We start from the raw sequence: 23839 nt of genomic DNA, 5'->3' as shown, positions 1-23839 counted from the left end.
GAGCAACATCAAATCTAAGATAAGGCGAATGAGCTGGCTCCTCAACTCCAAAAACAAACTCTCGCTCCGAAACAAGGTCCTAATCTACAAGGTAATCCTTGCCCCAGTGTGGCGTTACGGGCTTCAAGTTTACGGTATAGCTGCAAAAACACACCTGAACAAAATTCGCATCATTCAGGCCAAAACCCTGCGCAAAATAACTGGAGCCGAATGGTATATTCGCACACGCGACATCGCCAAGGACCTCAAGGTTCCAATGGTGGGCGACATAGTCAACAGGCAAGCAGCGAGCTACTCAACAAAGCTCCACAACCATCCAAACATCCTGGCGAGGAGCCTGCTAAGGAGGCGAAGAAGAAGGCGACTGAAGAGGACCTACCCAACCGACCTAATCGATCGTTATGTATAGGTGACAAGCTTCGTTAATTACACCAAAATATGTTTCTGTAATCTGTTAACCTAATTGTATAACTAATTGTAAAACCACAATCATCGCTAAGCTAAGTAATTATGTCACTCTGATAAAAGTTGCTAACATAGAGTAACAGGATACCAGATTTCTTAATAAACAAAATATAAAAAAAAAAAAAAAAAAAAAAAAAAATCACTTAACAACAAGATATTTTCTACATATAAAATAAAAAAATAATTTTACGACGTCACAACGAATAATTAGTTCACTTTCATTTGTGCTAACTTTGCAGTTTTGCCAATTTCTCTGGCCATATTAGCAGATGCTCTCGCTTATTTGTTTTACAGTTAGCGAATTAAACTTTTAAAGTTTACTAATCTAAATGTTTTAGTGCTGGCATATCAATGTATTTAAAGGCCGTAGTAAGCCAGAGGGAAATTAGTCGCTCGCGAGCCACGATGAAGTTCCTTTATACAAGTAAGTGTATTAGTTGTCTGTCTAAGGCAAATTATTCCAATTTACTTTGTCAACTTTAGCTTTGTTTCTACTGCTCAGTGTGTCATGGTTTTGCACAGCAGAGGAGTCTGAAATAAAGAATCATGCTGAAACAACGACATCCGCCAAAGCGGAACAAATCAACACAGATGCCATAAGGACACAGGCGCAGCTTTCCACCGAGAATTCTGCATTTGAGACCGAAGAGGAAACGCCACAAATTGCAACGCTTAGATTCAAGAATTTCTTAAAAAGAAAATGGATGCAAAAACTAGGCACAACAACAACAACAACCGCAGCACCAGCCACAAACCCAACTGAGCCAACCTTTAGGAAAATTGATTTAGGTATAAAGCCAGAATTTTGAAATTGAATTTTCCATTCCATAGTTACTTTCATTTTTAATTTATTATTGTCTGTAAAGAAGAGAGTGTTATTTAATGCAATATAATATTTAAAAAAATGCACTTGCCAAACAACAATCCCTCTTCAAATCGCAGGCGGTGTGTGAATTGCATAGTACCTTAGCCAAAGTGCAAAGGCAGTAAAATTGTCGAAACGATCGGTTGACAAGAAGGTTCTTGTTTTAATTGGAATATTTCAAACAAACTCGTAATTTATAGGTTACACTGTGCTCCCCCTACAAAATGTGTCGACCAACTTCTTATTCAAGTTTATTCTGCAACTTGTATGGAAAAAAGATTCTCTTTTCCATTTCCATATTTTCTTCAAGCTCAGCTCTTACGAGCTTCACTATTCATATCTCATATCTCTGCGAAAGTATTAGTCAAAATTGTAGAAAGTTCCTGTTTCAACTTAAACTAAGCCAAAAATAATAAGTTAAAATCATGTTAAAAATTGTGCAGCATACTTTTAGGCGTATTTAAATTGCGCTCTCTGTTACGGCTATTGGCCTATAAGCCGAATCGCTAGCACCCAATGTTGGCCACATCTGGCAGCTGGAACCCGGTTCGATGCGGCTGGCAGCGCGTTTCAGTTGGTGCTCAACAGTTGCCGACAAACAACCGTTCGTCGCGTTGTGCGTGTGAAACAACAACAAAAACAACCGCGAGATAAATCTGAAGAAAAAAGGCCAGGCTGTAAAAGTGAAAGAGGCCGTCGCTAGTTATTTGACAAGATTAATTCTTAATATGAAATTCGTGAAATTTGTTGCCATTTGCTGTGCAAACAAGCGAAAGTAACTATTAAAATAACAGCAGCAACAATTGTTGCTAATTAGACGTCACGCAAGACCAAAAGTGCGAGTTTGAAGTATGCGTTAATTGATAAGCGCGTGTGTGTGTGTGTGATTGTGTGTGTGTGTGTGTGATTGCCACACAATCAAAATTAATAACTGCAACTGTAGCTGTAAGTAAAAGCCAATATGCAAACATTTGACCCAGTTTTGACTGCAACCGGCCAACTGACTGCATGACTAGCCAAAAAACAGCTGCCTGCAGGGGCCAAGGCTGACGTCCGGCGGCTTATTAAAAAAAACAACGTGGGCTTTCCGCTGTGCAACAACAACAATAAAAACAACAAGACATAAACCTGTTCGCCCGCTTTTTTGTCGCTGCATTTCTCCAGCGCAAATTACGAGCAATGCGCATGTAAAAGTGAAACTTTTGGTCTTGCCCCCAAATGTGGCATGTAGCATGCGGCTTACCACCACATGTCTGCATACACTTAATTAAAGTTCTGACTGCCAGAATTTCATTGTCGTTCTACGCTCGCTTGAGTTATTAGCGCAAGCCAGATGAGCATCAGAGTAATGCTCTAATACCCAACAAACAACAACAATAACAACAACAATAATTACTACAACAATAAAGCGTGCACATTATTCTAGCAATTAGCCAGGCTATAAGCTGCTGGCATGCCATTCAGTATTTCGTTGTTAAACACTAATCAGTATTTACATAGAGTTTATGCCTCAAGTCATGTTTAACGCAGCAGCGACAAATGCCAAAACATATTTTACTTGTCATGCCAAAAGTTAGTTGCGATTCAACAAATGACACATATCTATTTATATAAATAACTATATATATGAACTAGTTCCCGGTCAAGTCGAGTCGTAAACAAAGTTCATCCCAACATCCTAATTCGAGCGACAAAGGCCCAGCAAAGCTGCCAGGCACACGAGGTTCTGCCAGCAACTTATCTGGCCCCCAATTGGGCTAAGTCAAGGACAAGCCCAGGGATTAGCTTCGGCTTTTCGCCTGCTACCAAGGTCTGAACCTGTGCCCAATTTAGATTGGCCTCCTTTGTGCCAGCATGCGGGCGACTGTCGCCTATACTCTGGAGCCTTGCCTGACATGAAGCTGCATTTCAAATGGTTGCAGCATTCAGAGACCAGCACAAGTCTAAGATGGGCCTTGTATCCACGAGGGGCAAGTGTCATGTTCAGGCAACATGCATGCAATTGGCAGCAAAAAGGAAAAAAATATATATGTGGGGCGCATTTCGATTCGGTGCAATACAGGAAATTCGCATATATATGAGTTAGTTAACCTTCGCTGGGTATGCTTTTAAGTCAAGTTAAATAAACCTTCACTTCTGCCCTAACTGACTGACCGGTCAGTTTTAAGCTCATTTTCGAAAAACTTGTCGAATATTTCACACATGCTTCACAGTTGTCAACGAAAGAGGCGCGTTTCGTCCGATTAGCTTCACAATTACAATTACAATTGATGATTTGGCCGGTTCGAGTCCTAATTTAAAATTTAGAATTTAAAATAATACGATTTTCTTTTGCTTAACTTCAACTTAAAATAAGTAAGTGCTTGAGAGAACTCGACCAGCAAATTGCTTGGAAACGATGCAGAGTATCGATCGATTTGGCATCTAAATCTGGCAAAATTATTCTTGGTCAAAATTCATGTGAAAATGGTACCCTCAAGTATTCTAGATATAGATTAAAATGTTCCACTTTTGTTCGTGGTTTGGCTTTTAGATCAATTTGACATCTAAAACTAAAAGCATAAAAGCATAGCATTGTTCAATTTGCTTCAAACTTATATTTAAAGATCTACATTATAACTTATTGAATACATTTGTATACGTTCCCCGGGCAAGGCCGGGGTATACTAGCTAATAAATATACATTTGTAATTACGTACTTACCTGTAAATTCACACGCACGATTATTTTATCGTCTGCTTTTAATTGACGGAGACGAACTTTTATAGAAACACATCGCTGAAAGAACAGAAAAGAGATAATGTTAATTGGCTAAAATAAGCAAACTTACGTAAATTAGTGAGAATCACATAATAGAGCAATAATTAGCTTTCAGATCATATAAAAACCTACATGTATGTATTAAATACATGCAAACCAATATGCATGTATACGATTGTAATTTTTCTTATGTTTATTTAATAGCAAAAGATTATGTTATAATTAATGACGCCTTCATTGTTTAAGACGCCGCCTTCCTCATTGTTGAGGCCGCCGTCTCCTCCTATTCTCAAGCTGCGACCTCCTTAATAGTTAAAGCCGTCTCCTGCAATTTTGAAGTCGCTGGCTTCTGCACTTCTAGTAAAGCCTACGAGACTTACTTGAATTCATGAGAATCGCGAAATTATCTAATAATATTTTTTTTTTCATTTGCTACGGAACTAGACGTAAACTTGGTCTTGCATATAAACTTACCTACATGAATACAAACATATATTACTTCATGCAAGCATACTTCCACTCTTACACCCTCATGTATTTGCATACAGACATACATACATACACAAATCAAAATACATGCATCCATATACACAAACATATACACGTACACATGCACATACATACTAACATACATAAACACATGCATACATTGATTCATACAAACATATACATATACATGCATGCATGCATGCATGCATACATACATACATAGATATAAACATACATGTATGCATACATACATACATAGATACACACATTCATGCATAAATACATGTACACACATATTCATAAACTCATACAAGCATACAAAATCCATATTCATGCATACATACACATTCATATATATACACACATGCATGCACACATTCATGCATGCATCCGTACACACAAACATGCATAAAAAATACATGCACATATATAACATATACATACATACACATACATATATTTACGCAAATACTCTAACATAGTTAATAAATAGCAACAACACAAGATACATATATCATCGAAGAACTCAATTTTCATCTTGTTTTTCCCATTGATAGTTGAAAATGGAAAAAATCAATTGTCAATTCAGCTTAGAATATTGAGCATATAAATGCCATACATTTGTTCGTATATACACTAAATTGATTCCAAGTGCGTCTCTTCTGATATTGTTTTAATACTACCCCCACCCCCCTCCCTCCCTTCTCGCTTCAGGCAGCATACCACCCCCTCTGAGCAAGTGTATGGCCACAGTAGATTGGCATTGGGAATGTGCGAACTGTGTCGCCTGTTGGTTTTTATGGTCGGTTTATCAACACGTTTTTGCCGTTTGGCTTCACTTATCGAACAAACAAAACAACACAAAAAATAATAAAAGATGGGGAATACTTTTAACTGCGAATCCACATTAAATGCGTTGCACTCGCCTGCACATAAATGTGCTCGTAAAAATTAAGCCAATCTATTTGTGGCTTAATAAGCCATTAGTAAGTCGGGTTGGTTAACCGCAACGAAAGTGAATTCGCTTTTGCAGTCGCCTACCTCCAAGCTAGATTTCTCTTAAATGCAAACAGACAACAACTAAAAAAAAGGGAGAGTGCTCGAATCGGGCATGCCCGACTACGAGGTAGACAAAACCCTGAACCGAGCTGCCTTAACAAGTATTCCAAGCCAACTATACCCAACTACCTAGAGAAATGAGAGTTTTGTTGAAAATCGGTAGAGGTATGCAATACAAGAACCTAAACGGCAAGTTTGGTGTAATTTGGAGCTATATTCCTCGATATATGCTCAAAATCAAAATTCATCGATATTATATTTTCGATATTTTCATATATACCATATATACTATATCAAATGTCATATCTATAACTTTTATAGTTAGCATATTTGATGTGCTCGAAGACTCTTCCATTCGCCTGTTACATACACCTCCACAAGCTCAGCATACCCTTTGCGAACCAAATTCGATTCGCTTAGGGTATTAAATAAACAGAAAATAAGTTAGCTACAGTTTATCAAAATATTTGCACGCTAGACGCGATCGCCTTACAAATTGCCACAGACAGACAGACAGACGGACAGACTGAAAGGCAAGCTGAAAGATAGACGAACTGAAAGATACACACGCACAAAGTGAAATTAAAAATCTATTAGATTCGAGCGCCGAACATGCGATTAAAGCTGAAACTGAAAGTTAGTTAAGTTATTTAAAAAAATATTGTACTAACTTAACACAATTTGATTTATTAAGTTTACAAGATTAACAGAGATAAAGTTTCAGATATCTAACAATCTCAAAGATTTTATATAACAAGCAGTAAAAACATGTGAAGCCAGACTCGACAAGCGACTGGTATTTGGATTCTGTAGCTGCAGCTGTTGCTGCTGTAGTTGTTGTAGTTGCTTTTGTTGTTGTTGTTGTTGTTGAGCTGTCTGCTCGACAAGGAAAAAAAATTGTCACATAAAAATGCAATAAAATATCTCACTGTCCGCCACAGCGCAAAGCGAAAGCTTGTTACCAAATTAAAAATATGCCAGCATTTTGGCCATTTTGCCAGCCAAGTGCCATTATGAAAGATCTCATTAAATCACTCTGCCAGAGCAATCAGTTGTATCAAGTGAAAGCCAAAGACACGGACTACGTAAATTTATAACCAGCTTAAACCAAGACATCTTATATAACCATGACAGAAACGTGCTTATCACTCGCGCCGAAAATTCACGCAATGTTCTAGTTTAGCTTTGAACTTTGAACCGCGCTGACCGCTCTTGGCTTAGACCACCAACCGTTAGCCGCTAGACCAAACGAAATTAAGCGCTAACAAAAAACGGCTGGCTTCGCCACGCCGAAGTTTAATCACTCTTGCAGCTATCGTAATTTTCTCTAGTATAAGAAATGGTTGATCTTGAAGAGACTTGACTCTCAAGTGGTTTGCATGTCAAAACTCATATATGCCAGGCTTGGACTAGATAACATATATTAAAAAGTAAAAAGATCTTTTACTAAAAACCCTAATTTTCGACCGATTTTTCCTATAGCAGCTATTTGATATAGTGGTCTGATGCTGATAAGCTTAGATTTTCATATAATGAAATTAATGTCGAGCTTCAAGAAAGAAATAAAATAGTTTTTGATATAATTCCCATATGATAGAGTGCCTTCGATTTGTCCGATTCTGGCATAGATACTTATTCATACTGATCGAGACTTTGTATACTCTATGGAGTCGTGGATCTCTGCTTCACATTTCACAACACAATCACAATGCCCTCGGGAAGGGTATTAAAAACATGCAACTGCTTTCATACGTAACGCAAACTAGCGTCTCGTACTTGGGCTGTTCTGTGCGCCCGAAACTTGTTTGTTGGCCATTATTTTGATGACATTTTGGCTGAAATGGTTTATGGCCATTTCGTGTTTGATTGCATAAGTTGCGCAGCGGTAATTCATAAAGAATGTGTATTTAATACGAACAGACATAAACGCAATCGCAGCTGCAACTCGAAACACATGTTGATAACATTGCGCATACGCCGCGTGGCCGTCGCACATTATAAAATAAGCATATCTATATGTGTGTGTGTAAGTGTGAGTGTATATGCACATTATTGGCATAACTAATAATGCTGTCTGCAGCTGTGTGCGTGATTTAATGTAATTGATTTTCCGATAGAAGACTTTATAAACGATGCGGTCGATTACATCTGAGCATAAATCACATGTGTGTGTAAGTGTGTGTGTGTGCGTGTGTGTGACTGTGTGTGGAGGTTAAATATGCAAAGGCAATTAAGTTTTGCGTAATAAGTCTTAATTAAAATATAAAAAGTAGGCTCAATCAATAAGAACCGACATAGGTAACACACACATTTAATTAAGAGTTCATTCTAAGCCATCCCAAATTAACTTAAAATAAATTAAATAAAATATTAAATCAAACTAATACAAATTCAAGAAGGGAACAATATTTTGGATATTAATTTTTAGATGCTAAGTTAAAGAAATTTTGATCTTTAAGCTCCTAGTTGTTTCTCTGAGTGTATGATGAAGTAAGCAAAACAAGTGGAAGATGTGTCTACAAGAAAGCGGAAGATGTGTCTATTAGCTTATGCCAATAACGGTTTTTGTCATTGGATTCCATTAAGAAAACCTGCTGCTCCGACTAGCCCATGTTTCGGAGTAAAAATAGAAAATTGATTCAAGTTTCATATAGTTCGGAGATATTTAAATATTTAAGCTCGTCTAGCAAATACGCTTGCCCAGCCCGTTAACCATGCCAATTTGGTTCGAACACCCTCCTGACATACTGGCCTATTATATAGATATATGTAATTTCCGAAAACCACTCACAACAATTTTTGCCTTTATAGGAAAAACACGTTCCAGGCGAATCTGAAAAGGCCGTGAAAAGCGCGCTTGGCCGTCAGCAAGAGCGTCTAATAAGCGGACAAACTGCTCTTGAAACAATCACAACTAACTGGAAAATGTAAACAAAGCTGAAACAACTTTCAGACAACAACAACAACAACAACACATAACGAAGCAGGCAACAACAGAGAGAAGCGACTACAGTTAGCACTGCGGAAGAATTTAAAGTAAGCAATTCCGCGTGCAAACGAAGAAGCAGCAACCGCTACAGCAGACGCAGTCAATGCAATGCAGAAACTGAACGAAGCGCGCAACTGAACGAAAGTTGAGCACGAGAGAGAGAGTGAGTGGAAGAGCCGGCAGCTTAGCCGCGCCATGAACTTGACTGGCATTGCGAGCGACTGAGTCAGTTGTCGGTCAGACGCGCACGCATGCGCACGCGTTTAAAGTGAATTTCGAGGCATTGTTCAAATAAATACGCGGCAACCGTTAGGCCGTAGGCGTGTCTAGCGCACAAATGAGGTAATTTCAGCTGACCGCGACAAGCTGGGCCACTGTTGAAATTGAATTTGGTAAAACAAATAGAAAATGTGCTAAATGCAGCAGCGAAATTGCAAACAGCGCGACAAAAACAACAGAAATTACAATATTCAATACATAAAAAAGAAAAAGAAAGCAAGCCAAGTTGCGCGTGCCACGCACTGGCCAAAAGTATTTGTGAAAATCAATTCTACAATTTAGCAATAATAATAACTGTGTTTGCGTGTTAATCGGGTTTTGTGCGGAACAACAAATTGCCTGACGGCAACAGTTGTTGTTGATTGTTTGGCCCCTTTTGGCCCAGTTAATTGGCCACAGTCAAATAGTTCAAGACAGCGCCAATTGGCCGCTAAGGTGTCAAATTGTTTGCCAATTGAAAATGGGCAACCCTGCAACAAATAGCAAAAACTGCGCCAGCCTTAATTGGCCAAGAAGTGAGAGCCAGTGCACATCCTCAACGCGGCGGCGGCGGCCCAATAGAAATCGCGCCAACATGGCCAATAACAAGTCGAACAAATGCCGACCGCATTGGCTGCTGCTGCTGCTGCTGGCCGCGCTCCTCTGCCTAATCCAGTGCGCCAGCCTAGTCAATGCGGATGAAAGCCAGCTCTCCACAACACCTTTAACACCTGAAACGACCACAGAGACAGCAGCAGCAGAGACGTCGACAGCGACAGCAGCTGGAAAGGATTGGCGGCCCATTGTGAATGCGACAAGGTCGCAGCGGCTGAACGGAAGCGATTCGCTGCTGCTGCGCTTGGCGCGACGTTTCTCCAGCGGCAACGAGCTCTGGGATGGGCTCATACGCGACTGCTATCTGAAGCCGGACATGTCCTGCTTCCAGAAGAACGTCTACAGCTATCTGGATGGCGCCCTGGATACGCAGGATGTGAATATCACGCAGCGCCTGAAGTTCTACAGGAATCAAGTGCAATACGAGCCGGAGCAGCAGCCGGAGGAGACGGCCAATGAGGCGCGTTCCGGTAAGTCTCGAGTTAGCTTTGCATACACTCAGCGAAAAAGAAGATAAATCTCTTAAGTTGGGAACAAAATTATTAAATTAAAAAAATTTTAATAACAAAAATAATTAATACAAGAATTGACAGCAATGTTTATAACTCTGTGTGTGTGAATTCTAAGAAAAATTAGGTTTCAATATGATAGAAACTTCTTTTAAGAAAATTTGAGAAAAATACAGGACATTTGAAGACGAAACGAATAATGAATACTTTTTTAACACAAAATGCCTCAATTAAAGACTTAAGAACTCATTTCCAGCAATATTTTCGAGTATGAAAAGTCTGCCAATAAGCATTTTTTGATTAATTTAAGACTTTTTTTCTTTTTTGTTTAACTTTAACTTGGCAATTAAAGAAGTTTAATAATTATATTTTTGCTTATCCCAAAGTGAGAGTATTCTAGCCCAGAAACGTCTAACGCTTATTTCGAGTATGAAAACTCTTATAATAAGTCCTTTCGGCTAAAAGAGAAATTCTCTTCTTTTTTTTAATATTTACATTTTAATTTTACTTCTTAGGTCAAGAAGAAAAGTAATGTATTTGAAATTTGAAGAGCAAGGCGCTTTGAAATTGATTCGCTTTTTAGGCGATTTTTTCGCTAAGTGTACCCAATTCTTAATTAGTTTAATGCTCTATTATTTAAATATATGTGTGTGGCACTTATGTAAGAGCCCTTGGTTCATTTCGCTTTCGTTTGGCTGGCTTACTTTTTTCTCGGCTTTTCGGTTTTTTGTGGAAACTTTTTCACATCTCGTTCGGCATTCGATTCTTTGCATGCGTTTTGTTTATCATTTGCTTGGCACGTTCACACTCCCAACTTTCACTTGCCGCATTTTGATTTGATTTCAACGTATTTTGAGTGTAGAGAAATATAAAACGCGACTCGCATGCGACGTGAGTCACGGCGCCAAGCAGCTGATTTCTTCTTTAGCCGAATAATTTTTTCAGCCAAGACAACAGTTGGTATTCAATTGGTATATTATGCAAGCAGCAAGTATTTTCGATCTTCAGACAACTTTCATTAGCATAGAACTGTCAGTTAAGTTTTCGCACATGGTTTTCACTCAACTGGCTTTTCTCTTTTCACCTGCACACCTGCACACCTGCAGCTAGTCCTGAAAGCCCCATCGAGGAAGTGTCCAATGCGCTGTACGGCAAAACAATCAAATTTGCCATGACACATGATGTGGAAGTAGATCTGCCCGAAATCATTTTCAATGGAGCCACATTTCGCATCTCCCCGCGCTCCATTGAAGGCAATGGGGTCATTGCAAAGCTGGAGCTGATACCCAAGCAGCTTGTCCAGGCGCGTCTCGCCGGTGCCATGATCAAGAAGAAGATACGTAAGTAATGTATTTATTTTATTTATTTTGACAAGCACGACTCTTAAAAACTTGCCATACTGGACCAGAAATTGCAGAAAGTGCACTTTCGGAAGGAAAAAAAAAAAAAAAAACATATTTATTAATCGATTGCAACTTTCGTTTCCTTAGAAAAATTTCTACGCAACAAATTGCTGCTGTCATTTATTGCATTGGTGCTTATTATAAAGATCATCAAGATCAAGTTATTTTGGTTGCTGCCCATTGTGATTGGCGTTGGGGCCGCCAAGAAGCTGTTGCTCAAGTTCCTGCTCTTCCTCTTTCCGGCCTTGACGCATCTCTTCAAGCTGTGCTCCTACTACCAGCAATCCTATCATGGCACCAAATACCATCATCATCATCATCTGATCAATCATCATCACACGGTAGGTACTTAAGAGAGATAAACTAGGCTCTCTTTGTCTCACTTTCTTTTATCAATTCATTTTCTTAGTAATCTTGCCGCCCACGATCTTTATTATTTTGTTTTCGGTTTCCAGAGTTGAATTTCATTTCTTTATACCCTGAACTCATTGTTAAGTGATAAAATGGGTTTAATCTATAATATGCAATTGTTTCTTGTAGGCAGAGCAGGGTCTTAAGTTCGGGAACAGTCTCTCCGTCTTATTTATGCATTCAAAATTTTAAAGAAATCGGATTGTTAATCGGGAGCATCGTTCTTATAGAGTGGGGTCAAGAGAAGAAGAAGAACAACAGCAGCATTTATGTGTCCCTGTCTGTATTGTTTGGGCGTGAATTAGTATAGAGAGGGTATAGGGTATCTCCTTATCGAACATGCCCGCCTTAAGCATTATTGTTATTTTGTTTTTGTTTTGCTGTCATTTATTTTATTTATGCCAGACGCGCCCATTTTGATTACTGTACACAGCCGCCCCCGCAGAGCTCTTCAAAGGCAATTAAACAAGTACATGACATATGTCTAATGCATGGAAACACAATTTTGGCTAATTGAATTTAGCTACCAAAAATGTCAAGGAACTCGAAACAAACGCCGGGTTCAACTTAAAGATGTGCCGCACACTCACACACTCACACACACACACACTCTCAAACAAACATGCACAGCGAAATTCCATAGAGATAACTGCTTGACATTTCATCAAATGAAATCCTGTTATTCATTCATAGCTCAAATTAAATTCTGTCGCTGGCAAGGATTAGAGACGCACTCACGAACAGACACTCGAACGCACTCGCACTCAAACTCAGTTCACATATCCGTCATATGAATGCGTAGTACAAATTTGTCGCGCTGTAAATATGACAATAAGCCTAGATAATTGGAAGCTTGAACTTTCAAGATACACATGACTCAGCGCCCGTTTGTTCACCCGGCTGACTGGAATTTAAGTCAGCAATTGCTTAAGATTTTATTAACTGATGAGATACTTTTGAAGTCTAGCTTATGTGTCTGTCTCGTTCACATATTGATGGCTTAAACGATCCAAAGCTATAGGTGAAAGAGCTTAGACAGTCTACACATCTGGTTTTTATTGGACTATTAAATGTTTATTGGAGTGCAATAATTTTAAAGGAAACTCGCAACTCAATCAGCAAAATGCTGCTTAACCTCAATCTGCAACATAATCTCAATATTAGCTACAATTTGCAACTATTGAAACGTTTCCTGAGACCTTTTCATCTAAGCTTTAATATTTCTAGCTAATATTTTCATAGTATATTGAACTACTTCATCAACTTTCCTGTCGCAGCTTTAACACTTTTGCGGGCTTTAAGCTTATATCCACATAAGCTCATAATACAAAACCTAAAAATGACTGAGTGCATCCATCATAAGAACTTTAAGCTTTTATCGAATAAAATCGTCCATTGCGACATCTCTTCACCTTTTATAATCTCTTATCTCTTATCGCATTTGCGCTGTAAATTTAATTAAAAAACTTTTTAGAATAAAGCTCTTTTGTCGCAGCTTTAATACCTTTTCAAGCTTTAAGTCCATAGCCATATCAGCTTATTCCACATAACCTAAGAATTGTATAGAATAATCATCCCTTAAACGACCTTCTTAACTACAATCTGTTATAAGCACTCGCGCTGACACTGTTTATTTAATTAAAAAAACAAAAAAAAAACCATTTCCATCAGCTTTCTTGTCGCAGCTTTAATATTTCGCGCGATTTAAGCTAATAGCCACGTGATTTGGGCTGTGTAGAGAGAAAAGTCTGGTATTCATAAATTAAATTATGCTATGACGCCTTCGCCATATTACAGTGCTCATATATAACTCAGCTTTTGCGCCCAAAGTTTGCCTGTCGTAATTCGAGGCGCCTGTCATCTGTTAGTGATGTGCCAAAAATTGTCACCATTTTTCTTATTCGCCTCTGCCAAGAGTTGGCAAAAATCCTGCGTGTGTGTGTGTCCCTTGCACACACGTGAAGCAACTAAAAACTGAAATATATGACACAAATTATGGAGAAAACGAGCTGCGCATGTAAACAAGCATGTGGGTAGACGAGGCTGCTCGACTACCAAATGCCCTTGACGCTTCTGTCTGTCTGTCTGTCTGTCTGACTGACTGACTGATTGGTGATTAACACGCAGGACGAATAGTAAGAGCTAGAAAAGTGTAGGATACTTTAAGGAAGCTGCCCGTTGAGTGACTGAAAGCGGCAACTAAGGGTCTTTCGAACTCCAAGTGGGTGAAAATATTCGTAAAGAATATGAATATCAAAACACGTAGCCATATCAATGTGCTTTGTAACGTGCCTGAGTGTCGGAGCAACACATGTGAGGTCGCCGGTTCAAATCTTAACTTAGCGTGAAATTTAATGAGCATGAAACTTAAGGATGAATTCTTCAACTCCTATTTCTAAGACTCTTGACATGCCTATCCAGAGCTGTTGTTTTGTGTACAGGGTAAAAATCAGGCAAACAGAGTTCACAGCCAAAAAGAATGTATATTCAACTGTGTCTGGCAATGGTTGCTTTTGGTCACATATCTCGGCAACCGAGCGCGTATTTATTATTTACGACAATTTAAAAGTCATTGAACTGAACCGAAATCAAACTCGAGCACTCGTCGAACCAAAATAATGCGCATCTGTTGGAGTGCGAAGCTATAAATAGGTGGCAAGCACACAAAGGGCAAAAAAAAAAAAAAACGCGAGTAATGTACCTTAATGCTACTTAAGAAGGCAGCTCGTGCAATTTAAGTGCCAACTTTAATGTCATATGCCTCCCTCCCACTCTCTCCCTTTCTCTCTCTCTCTCTCTCTCTCTCGTAGGTGGTGCCGCCTTGGCATAGCGGTGAGCATCATTCGGTGCCGGAAATCATCTACACGCATCCGCCCAAGGGACATCCCTCGGCCTATCTGCATGGCGCGCCCGTCCACGAGACCTACGGCCCCGGGCCAGGACTGGAGCACTTCGAAGGCGCCTGGGAGAACAGCGGTCCCGGTCTGGGCTCTGAGTAAGTTGCGGCATTTAAATAATATTCTGTGTTCAACTCTGTTAAATGTCTGTCTCTAAACACACACACACACACACACACATCTACACGCACACACACACACACTCACATCACATTTGCAACCACAACTTCATCACGTTCAGATATATTGGCGATATAAATCGCGTTGCACAAGTCGGGGATAATGCGAATTACTTTAAGCCGCACACAACAAACGATGCAAACGAGCTGCATGCCTGGGGCTTGGGCACCACACAGACACACACCAAGCCGCCCACACAACAACAACAACAACAACAACGTTGGCCACACAACCAGCAACAAAGGCCGCCGACGCAACAACAACAACAACAACAACTGCAGCTGCAACAACAACAACAACAACAGATCAGTCATCAAAAGGCACAAGCCTCTAGTCAGAGTTTAAATAAATATCAAAACCTGGACAAACAAAGGTATCAACTGCCCAAACAAGGCACGCACACACGCACACACACGCACACACGCACACACACACACACACACTCATACTAACGCCCACTAAACTGAATAAACACTGTAATTACCTAAAATTCGTAGCTAACCCACTGCAAATGCAAATCGAAATTCAAATTTGTAAACACAATAACAACAAACAACAAATGAGGCTGCTCTAGACGGCTGTGCACGACTAGCAGATGCCCTATACCCAGCTCCGAGCTGCTGTTAAACTCATTCCGGTTTTCTTCTACACATACATACACAGAAGCACACATATATACACGCACACAAGCAACAGTTATGCTTCTTCTCTCCTTAGCCTCACATTTAGCCAAATACTGACCCAAATAACTTGGCTATTCATGAACCGATCCGTACGAAATTTTCACATCATAAATATGGCATCGAAATATGCGTGCATACCAAGGCCATATCTCTGAAAAACTGCCTATACTTTACGATTCTACTTAATTATTTGGTCACATAATATTACATAACATAATTTATCGAAAGAAAATAATAACTTGCTGTTCCTATTATATAAGAGAATAGAAATATTTCTGCAGCTCTTTTACGTTTTCGAGACGCACAGACCTGCCTTTGAATTTAACAGAGATTATATACACTTTTTGGACTTGGAGCTGCCTCATTCACTTACATTTACACAGAATCCGTTTACCCCTTTTAACCAAACAAATTTGTTAACTCGCATTAACATACGCATTTCCATATTGAATGCCATTTGCAGTTCAAGGCCGGCATTTGGACACCACAGTCCGGTATATGTCGCAGCGCCGGGACAAGGACAGGCGCCCGGGCCTGGACCGGGGCCAGGACCAGGACACGGACCAGGCCTAACAGCTGCTGCGAAATTTGCGGCGCAATACGAGCCAGCGCGGAACAACAACCAGCAACAAATACAACAACTACAGCAACAACAACTAGAACAACAACTTTCGGTGCGTATAGCTGCCACAGCATGTGGCAACATAGTTAATTAATTCTTAAGCTGCCTCTGATGGATGTGCGCGAGAGAATGTTGCATAAAGTTTGGCACATGCCAATTGCACAGAAGCCGCATAAACGAGCTTTAAAACTAAAACCGAACATTAAATATCCTTAAAAGATTGTCGTTTAGTTACCTGTTGAAAATGAATATCAGGTATTGAAACGCAGCTGAGAAAAGTCAACAACCGTTCTGTTATCCCAGACTTTATGAGAAATGCAGCCTGAGTTACTTCAGCATAGAAATTAATTGTTTTCAATTAAAATGAGAATCTAAGAAGGTATCCGAAAAATGATCTGTAATCTTTCAATATTAAGCAAGAACCTTTATTCCAAGCTTGATTTTTTGTAGCTCCTGTAAATCTACCCAAAATGCATCAATTTAGATGCAAACGTTTAATCAATGCCAATTTGAATGGGGATGTCTTTGAAGCAAACGCACACACACACAGAACGGAGCTAATTAGTTGCCAAATATATAATGTGCTTAAGCGCTTAAGACCCTTCATTTCGTAACCAGCTGTAAGGGCATAATAATGACAGGTTTTAAATGCATAATTACTCCCAGCAAGCATTGAGAATGATTGAGAGATGGCTTTTCTCGCAAAGTCTGGCTGTGGGACAACATAATCAATCAGTCAATCAAGCAGCTGAAGTTTCACTTGCAGACAAGTGCAACGTCTGGGCTTCAAGTGTTTATTGACACTTTTCTTAATGTGTAAATAGTTTTTCCTAGTTACAAACGTTTATTTGTGCCCAGCTCGAATGGCAGACTGTCAGCCGGCGACAGACCCTGTTTAGTGTCTCTTTGCAAATTGCATTGTCGTCCGACTGTTAAGTGCTATGCACATATTTTGCTTAGCTGCACTGGGTCAGCTGGCAGTTTTCACTTTCAAGTAGCGTCTTACTAGACATGTGGGCCAAGCGGCGAGAAACCTGGCCTGACGTTAACTAAGCCATAATTAAAATGCACTTTGACAAGGGCCAACGCACTGCCAACTGAATTGCAAAATCCGTTGCTGTTGGGCTTAATTAAATGAGTGCACATTTCACAAATATCGCACAATTTGCCCGCTGGGCGACCCGACCCGACAGTCTTGCCGTTGTTGATGATGGCGACAGTGCGTTGAGAAAGTATGCCAACCACTCTTGTCGACACCTGGCCGCCCATTTCGTGGGTCGCCAATGCAGTTAAGCATTTGCACATGCAATTAACTGATATTATAAGTGCATTTAGCGCTAAGTTGTGCCCAAAAATATTTAAACAGCTGTTGTCACTTTAGATAAGTTAAGTCGAAAACTCTAAGTGTATATTATTAAAATATATTTATATTCTGTTCAGGTCTGGGACGAAATACTTAACTCTATAGGCCTATATGAGCTGGATATAATAGCTGCAATAGTCCAGCTTCTCTTTATTTTAATTTTTCCTTCTCGTTTTCTCTTAATTTAAAATAAAATCAAGTTAAGTCAAGTTAAATAAGTGCATAAAGTTAGTATTAGTTCTTCAAAGCAATATATATATATTTTTTAAGGTGATTAGCTAAAGAGAATATCAGAATAAGCTTATTCCTTCTTTTATATGCAAATGAGTATAGGAAGATATGTTTTAGCTAAGGCATAGGTCATATTTTGAAAGGAATCGATCAGTTGTTGATTACTTTTCTATAGTATTTATCAGAGACTGAATTATTATGCAGACCATACAGAAATATTGCTCAAGGAACAGTTCCGGTGGGAGTGTATATATTTTGAAGATCCAAAGTAAAATTTAAAAATGAATTTTGTGCTATGACCAGCACAATCCATACACTAGGCTGGACTTTGAAACGTTATTACAGTTACATATGAAAGATATAATAATATTGTTTGGAAAGTAGCCTCTAGATCGCAGCACAACTTTTAATAATACTTGCCCCTGATATCCGGTTAATTGTTGAGTAACCCATGCTGTGGCTAAAAGCTGTAGTTATTCGTATGCTAATCAATTTGTCAAGCCTTTTAACACTCGTTTTTTTTTACAGCCGGAGCTGGCTGCACAGCTGAAGGAGGCCATACGCATACAGGCGGAGCAGCGTCTGATTCAACAGCAGCAGCAAATTCTGGAGCATCAGCCTTTCGTGCAGGATGGACAGGTTTGAAAGTGGCAACGCGCAGCACTTGAACGACTCTTAATTTTATTTCGATTTATTTTTATAGCCGCTTTATCCGCTCAACTACGATCCGTTCTACAGTCCCATATTGTTGAAGATCGACAAAATCATCGAACAGCTGGGCGTCAAGAATGAACTGTGCAAAGAGCGCATCGTCTGCAGCATGTACAAGGACCCGGCCACATATAGTCCGCACAGCAACTTCATCTCCGCCGAGCTCAGTCGGTACGTAAATCATGTAAATCGGCTCAAGAGACTTGGCTTAGTTGCCCAAACCTGTCAGCTCCATTAGGGCGTCGAGTGTTATGAATGCAGTTGGGCTCTTTTGGGCACACTTTGTGCTCTAATAGTTGCAAGACATATTTTACTGCCAGCCAGTCAAAGTGTCACGCCGCATCACATTCTGGCATTTGGCAAGTTTTCCCTTGAGGTGAAAACTTTAGACTTGAACCATACTGAAACGTCGCATAACGAACGGGACGAGCAGCTGACAAGACTTTTCAATCAATGGGCATCAGCGTGAAGGCAAAGAAAGTGCGCCTACTCACATAAATCTGTGCAACATTTGTCACTGTTGCTTCAGCTTCTTCTTTTGCTTTGTGCTGCATGTTGCACAGCACTGCACTCGGGCAGCCAAGCGGAAAGCTGCCAGCTTGCCGCGGCGTCAAAGAGCGCGTCAACGGGCGCCACCCACACGCAACGCACTCTCATAATTGACTAACGACGGTCAACTGCCAACGTCGATGCACTCATGCGTGCCACAGGCAAGATAAATTCATAATATGTATACCCTGTAAACGTCATGACAAAGGGTATATGCACTGAACACACTGATCAATATATTTCCAAACTGAACTTATGTGTATTCTGGCATCATCAGCCTCCACATTTGAGACTCCAACCTATTAAGCTATCTTGTTGCTTGACCTCATAGAACCATTACAATTTTGTATGTCGGCCAGAAACCACATAAAGAACAAGCTTCCCAATCTATGCTAAAATCAATACAAGAATTTTTTAAATATATTAGATGTGTATGCGAATGCTGTAGCTGCTTATGAAAATAATCCTTATATATTCATTATAATCAAGGTGACAACTAAGTATAAAGCACACTTGAATATATATTTATATAGATTGTGTTCAACAAATTTGTTTTTTGTTTTCTTTTTTTTTAGTTTTTTATTAAGTGTAATACCTGTACATTCACAATTTAGTACCTTAACAACACATGAATGGACATACAATTTTGAGCCGAGCCCCATAACGCAGTATGAGACTTTAAAGTTCCACAAAATGAAATAAAATATGTTCTTAATACCCTAAAACAATTTCTGCTAAAAGTCCGAACAACGCATATATAACTGTCCATCATCAGATTTTGAGCTTTTTCATTTTATACCCTGCATACATATAAATGGGATGTATTGCGCAAGACTGCAAATGAAACTCTAAGAACAGAGTTTGTGACATCTAGGAAAGTTAGGTTCTCTAGACTTTCATCAAAATTATCGATAACTTTCTTCGAACTTTCCAGGCGCGATAAAAGTAAAGTGCCAGAACTAGGTTCTCTAGAATATTATAGAAGATCAAATTTTTTTCAATTGTGAAGCAGTCAAGGCAAAGCTACGAGCACTCGATGCGGAATACAGGGTATCTCCTGGCCGTACTTGCCTGACTTGTTTTTGTTGTGGCTTTTGTAGTTGGCCTTGTTTTGTTTAAATTGATATCTAGGCGCAGCACATGGCACAGACAATGAAAGTGAATTGTCATCGTAAAATTTGTTGACACGTTTGTTGACATTTAACAACAAATAAGGAATTGTGCCTGTGACAGCGGCAAGACTGTTGCATACCTCCAGGGGCAGCTGGAAAATGGAAGGGGGATAGCGGGACGCATTGTGTGATTTATGAGTATTTATGTTAATGACACATCATTAATTAAATGCCCCAAGTGCGTTCAATAATCTTATCAGACGCACTGGAGGATTCAAACAACAGAAATAAAACAGACAACAAGAAACAACAGAAATTGAGCCAAAGACAAAAGCTAACCGCGAACTGGGCCCCGATGGAGGGGGGCTGAGGGAGCCACTGCAGACCAAGACAATGGCCTCAGCTAGGAAATTAATTAAAATAGCTGCCAAAGACGAGAGAGACAGAGAGAAGAAGTTTTAAAGTGGCAATAGCTTTTAGGAGCAACTCCAGAAATTGCTTATCTATTAAGTGGGGCGGCAGCTGAGCAAAACCCAAGCTTTAAGGCTTCAACTTGAGCGATTACCTCAAATAAAATTGGTTAAGACAATGTTTTTGCTAATTTAATTTAATATCTCTCTAAGCTATTAGAAATATTCCTAGGCGAAAGACTTAAATAAAGGCAACATATTAATTGACTTTTGTCTAGTCAATTTTCAACATTTCTTTTAATGTAAATATTTACATTTCAGTTTGGACATTTCTCATTTTCATTTTGTCCTTATAGGTTTCCACGAAAACCCTTGCGACTTGCTTATTAGAGCTGCGAGGCATGAAATTTTAACAAAATTGTGTCTGTCTTAGGCAACTCTTTAGGCAAATTTCCATGTAATTAAATATATGTTAGCTAGTTTTATTAAAGTCAACCAACGAAATCTTTGAGAACCTAATTATTAATTAACTTTATATATTCAAGATTTGAAATCAAGAACTTATACAAATTATTTTGCTGTTGTAAATTTAAAAGCCTTTTCAAATTAATTTATTTAATTTCTTGTAGAAAAACAAAGTGCTTGCTTATTGGTAGCTCGATTGTCCTTTAATTTCAGCGAGCAGACAAATATGTTCAAGCTTGTTTTAACTTTAAAGGCAAAAACTAATGAATATGGCTAAACTGCTTACGTTGTCTCACTTTACACAAGAAGTTTGTTTAATATTGAATTTCAACATTTAAAATCAATTCCCTCTGAGCGTCCAATTAAAGTTTACGGTTGTTGAAGCCTATTTTCCCCATCTGTGAACTTAAATTGGGATTCGAAACTTGCCTTTACACGTCTCCTTCAATTTTCAATAACTATTAAAATCGCATAAAATAAAATTATTATTGAATAGTTATTGTAAATCGAAAGTAACTTTTCAAATTACTTGATTTTCAACCCATCATTTGTACAAATATATGTAACATAAAGTATATATATTCTTAGTCAGCATTAGACCGAGTCAATCCAGCCATGTCCATCCGTCCGTCCGTATGTATGAACGCAGGGTTCTCAGAACTTACTAGAGCAATTTTGACAACTTGCCCCTTATCGACAAATCTCATAAATTCTTATTGGAAATGTAGCTACAGCCTTATAATCTTTAATTTTGAAGCAACGCTTGCCCCTTTAACCCCCTAGCGAGAGCATTTGGTGTTGGTCGAAGTTTCATATTATCTCCTATTCGAACACTCCCGAGTAAAACACTCTTACTTATTATAATTATAATTCCGGCTACAACACGTTTTAATTAATACATATTCAATCAAACACATATTCACTAGCAAGAAAAGCTCTCAACTGTAAAACTGTAGAGATTAAATTCCATATGGCAGAAAAGCCCGCAGGAAATACAGAAGTTTTTCCACTTTCCTGGTCAAAAATTTGACATGCCTTTTGTCAAAGTGGTGCCAAAATTAGAATACCTCCCGCAATTGCTGGCAACTAAATAAAATGCTGCTTCACTTTGACATTGAAATGCGAGTATCTTAGGAATTGTTTTTAATGAAATTTCAAGTGAATTCCATGGAAAACATGAACTGACATTAATTTTATGGAAATGTCTGTAACAATTTGCCAAGCGGTGTGTGTGTGTCTGTCTAAGCACGTCTGCCGACTGAGCTCATAATTTGGCCGCAATTGGAAACATTTCAGTTACTTTTTGGGGCAGCATATGAACTCGAATTTCGTTTGAATCATTAGCAGCAGAGGCAGAAAATCCATTAGCCACGGCAAAGCGTTGTCTGGCTTGCCGAGGATTCGGTGCGCATAGTTATCGAGGCCTCAAAGCTAAAAAGCCAAAACTACAATGCCCAATGGCATTTTGTGAGACCAAAAACCAACTTGAGAGGGGGCGGACTTGGTGTGAAAATCGAGGCTGTTTAAGTTTGGTTTTTTCCGCCGCACGCACACAGGCACGAGGACACGTGCCTGGGCCGGAGCCGAAAAGTAAGCAAAGGTTTCTTTCATCAGAATGGCAAGAGAGAAAGTTTACTTTCGATGCGGCAAAGTTAATTAGTCGAGTTGCTGACTGCTCTACCAAAATTAATTGAATTAACGCAATTTTCCATTTTCCTTTCATTCATACTGTTTTTTCTTTTCGTCTGTTTCTATTCTCTTTGTCTGGCGCAGAGAGACGAGCGAATTGGAACCCGTGACGCATGCGAATGAAGCAGTGCGTCGCTTCTATCGACTCATACAGGCTGCCCGGGATGGGCAGGATCAAAAGGATTGCCACAGCCTCTATCCCCAGTGCAATATGCCGGCGAAGTGATAAATTGCGGGCAGCGGCAGCTGCATTGAGTACAATCAAATCTTTTGAGTCAACAATTCCTTGTTAAATCGAACTGTGAATATGCGAATTATTTAAACCTATTTAAGTCTAATTTAATTGTTAATCTCTTATTTATTTATTTATTGATTTATTTATTAATTGCGTACCGAATGTAATGTGTGCCCCGATTGCCGTGTCAATGTCTAATTAATATTCATTCTGATTTTGTTGCAACTATTTATTTTTCTGATATTTATACAATTTACACAATTTTTTTAGGGTGACATTTTACACCATTTGGCCTTCAACTATTTGAGCTCTTGTTGCAATAACAATAAAAACGAGCGTGAAAAATAGCAATAAAAACATGAAATGAAATCAGGATTTGCATTAATTACCAGACTGGCAATCGAGGCTGTAAATCAACAAAAAACATTCCATTTTGTAGTCTATAGAAATATTGTTGCTTACATTTATTAAAAAAAAAAAAAAACACAAATTAAATATAAATAAAAAAAAACTACAATTCCATGATGATGTTATGCGGAATTATAATGTAAATGGTCGCTAGCAAAATTATTTACAAATAAGAAATTCAAATAAAAACAAATACAATGTATTATTACCATTATTAACATGGATTTTCATACAAAAACCAATGTGAAATCTTCTATTTGAAAACCCATTTGCAGTTTCAGAAAATTGTTTTACTTTGAAAAATGTTATTGAGTCATTCTCAAGCATAATTTGTCTGCGGCAAATATTTCTTTTTACAGGCATGGGCTAACCGCCTTGGGATTATTGAAAAAACAGATTCTACTGCTCTTAAGTCAGGTTCTTGGCACACATCACTCGAGGCTATAGGTTCTCGGAATTGC

General features: G+C 39.0%; 1 protein-coding gene across 3 annotated transcripts; it reads left to right on the top strand.

The window, feature by feature from the left end:
• The first annotated feature begins 1904 nt into the window (after positions 1-1904).
• Positions 1905-23504, top strand: Osi17 (DUF1676 domain-containing protein Osi17). Of its 3 annotated transcripts, none has more exons than XM_070207137.1 (10): positions 1905-2179; positions 8450-9970; positions 11116-11349; positions 11500-11753; positions 14634-14818; positions 14962-15273; positions 16047-16257; positions 18328-18438; positions 18503-18681; positions 22820-23504. In XM_070207137.1, the coding sequence occupies exons 2-10, from the start codon at positions 9367-9369 to the stop codon at positions 22959-22961; spliced, it is 2232 nt and encodes a 743-aa protein (XP_070063238.1). In that variant the 5' UTR covers positions 1905-2179; positions 8450-9366; the 3' UTR covers positions 22962-23504. The 3 variants fall into 3 exon arrangements, with proteins under 3 accessions (XP_070063238.1, XP_070063237.1, XP_032295154.1); XM_070207136.1 differs by having other exon boundaries at positions 1905-2275; XM_032439263.2 differs by lacking the exon at positions 14962-15273 and having other exon boundaries at positions 1905-2275.
• The last annotated feature ends 335 nt before the right edge of the window (positions 23505-23839 follow it).

Source organism: Drosophila virilis, chromosome 2 (assembly GCF_030788295.1).
Source record: "Drosophila virilis strain 15010-1051.87 chromosome 2, Dvir_AGI_RSII-ME, whole genome shotgun sequence".
NCBI lineage: Eukaryota > Metazoa > Arthropoda > Insecta > Diptera > Drosophilidae > Drosophila > Drosophila virilis.
This window is presented reverse-complemented; position numbering and strand designations above follow the sequence as displayed.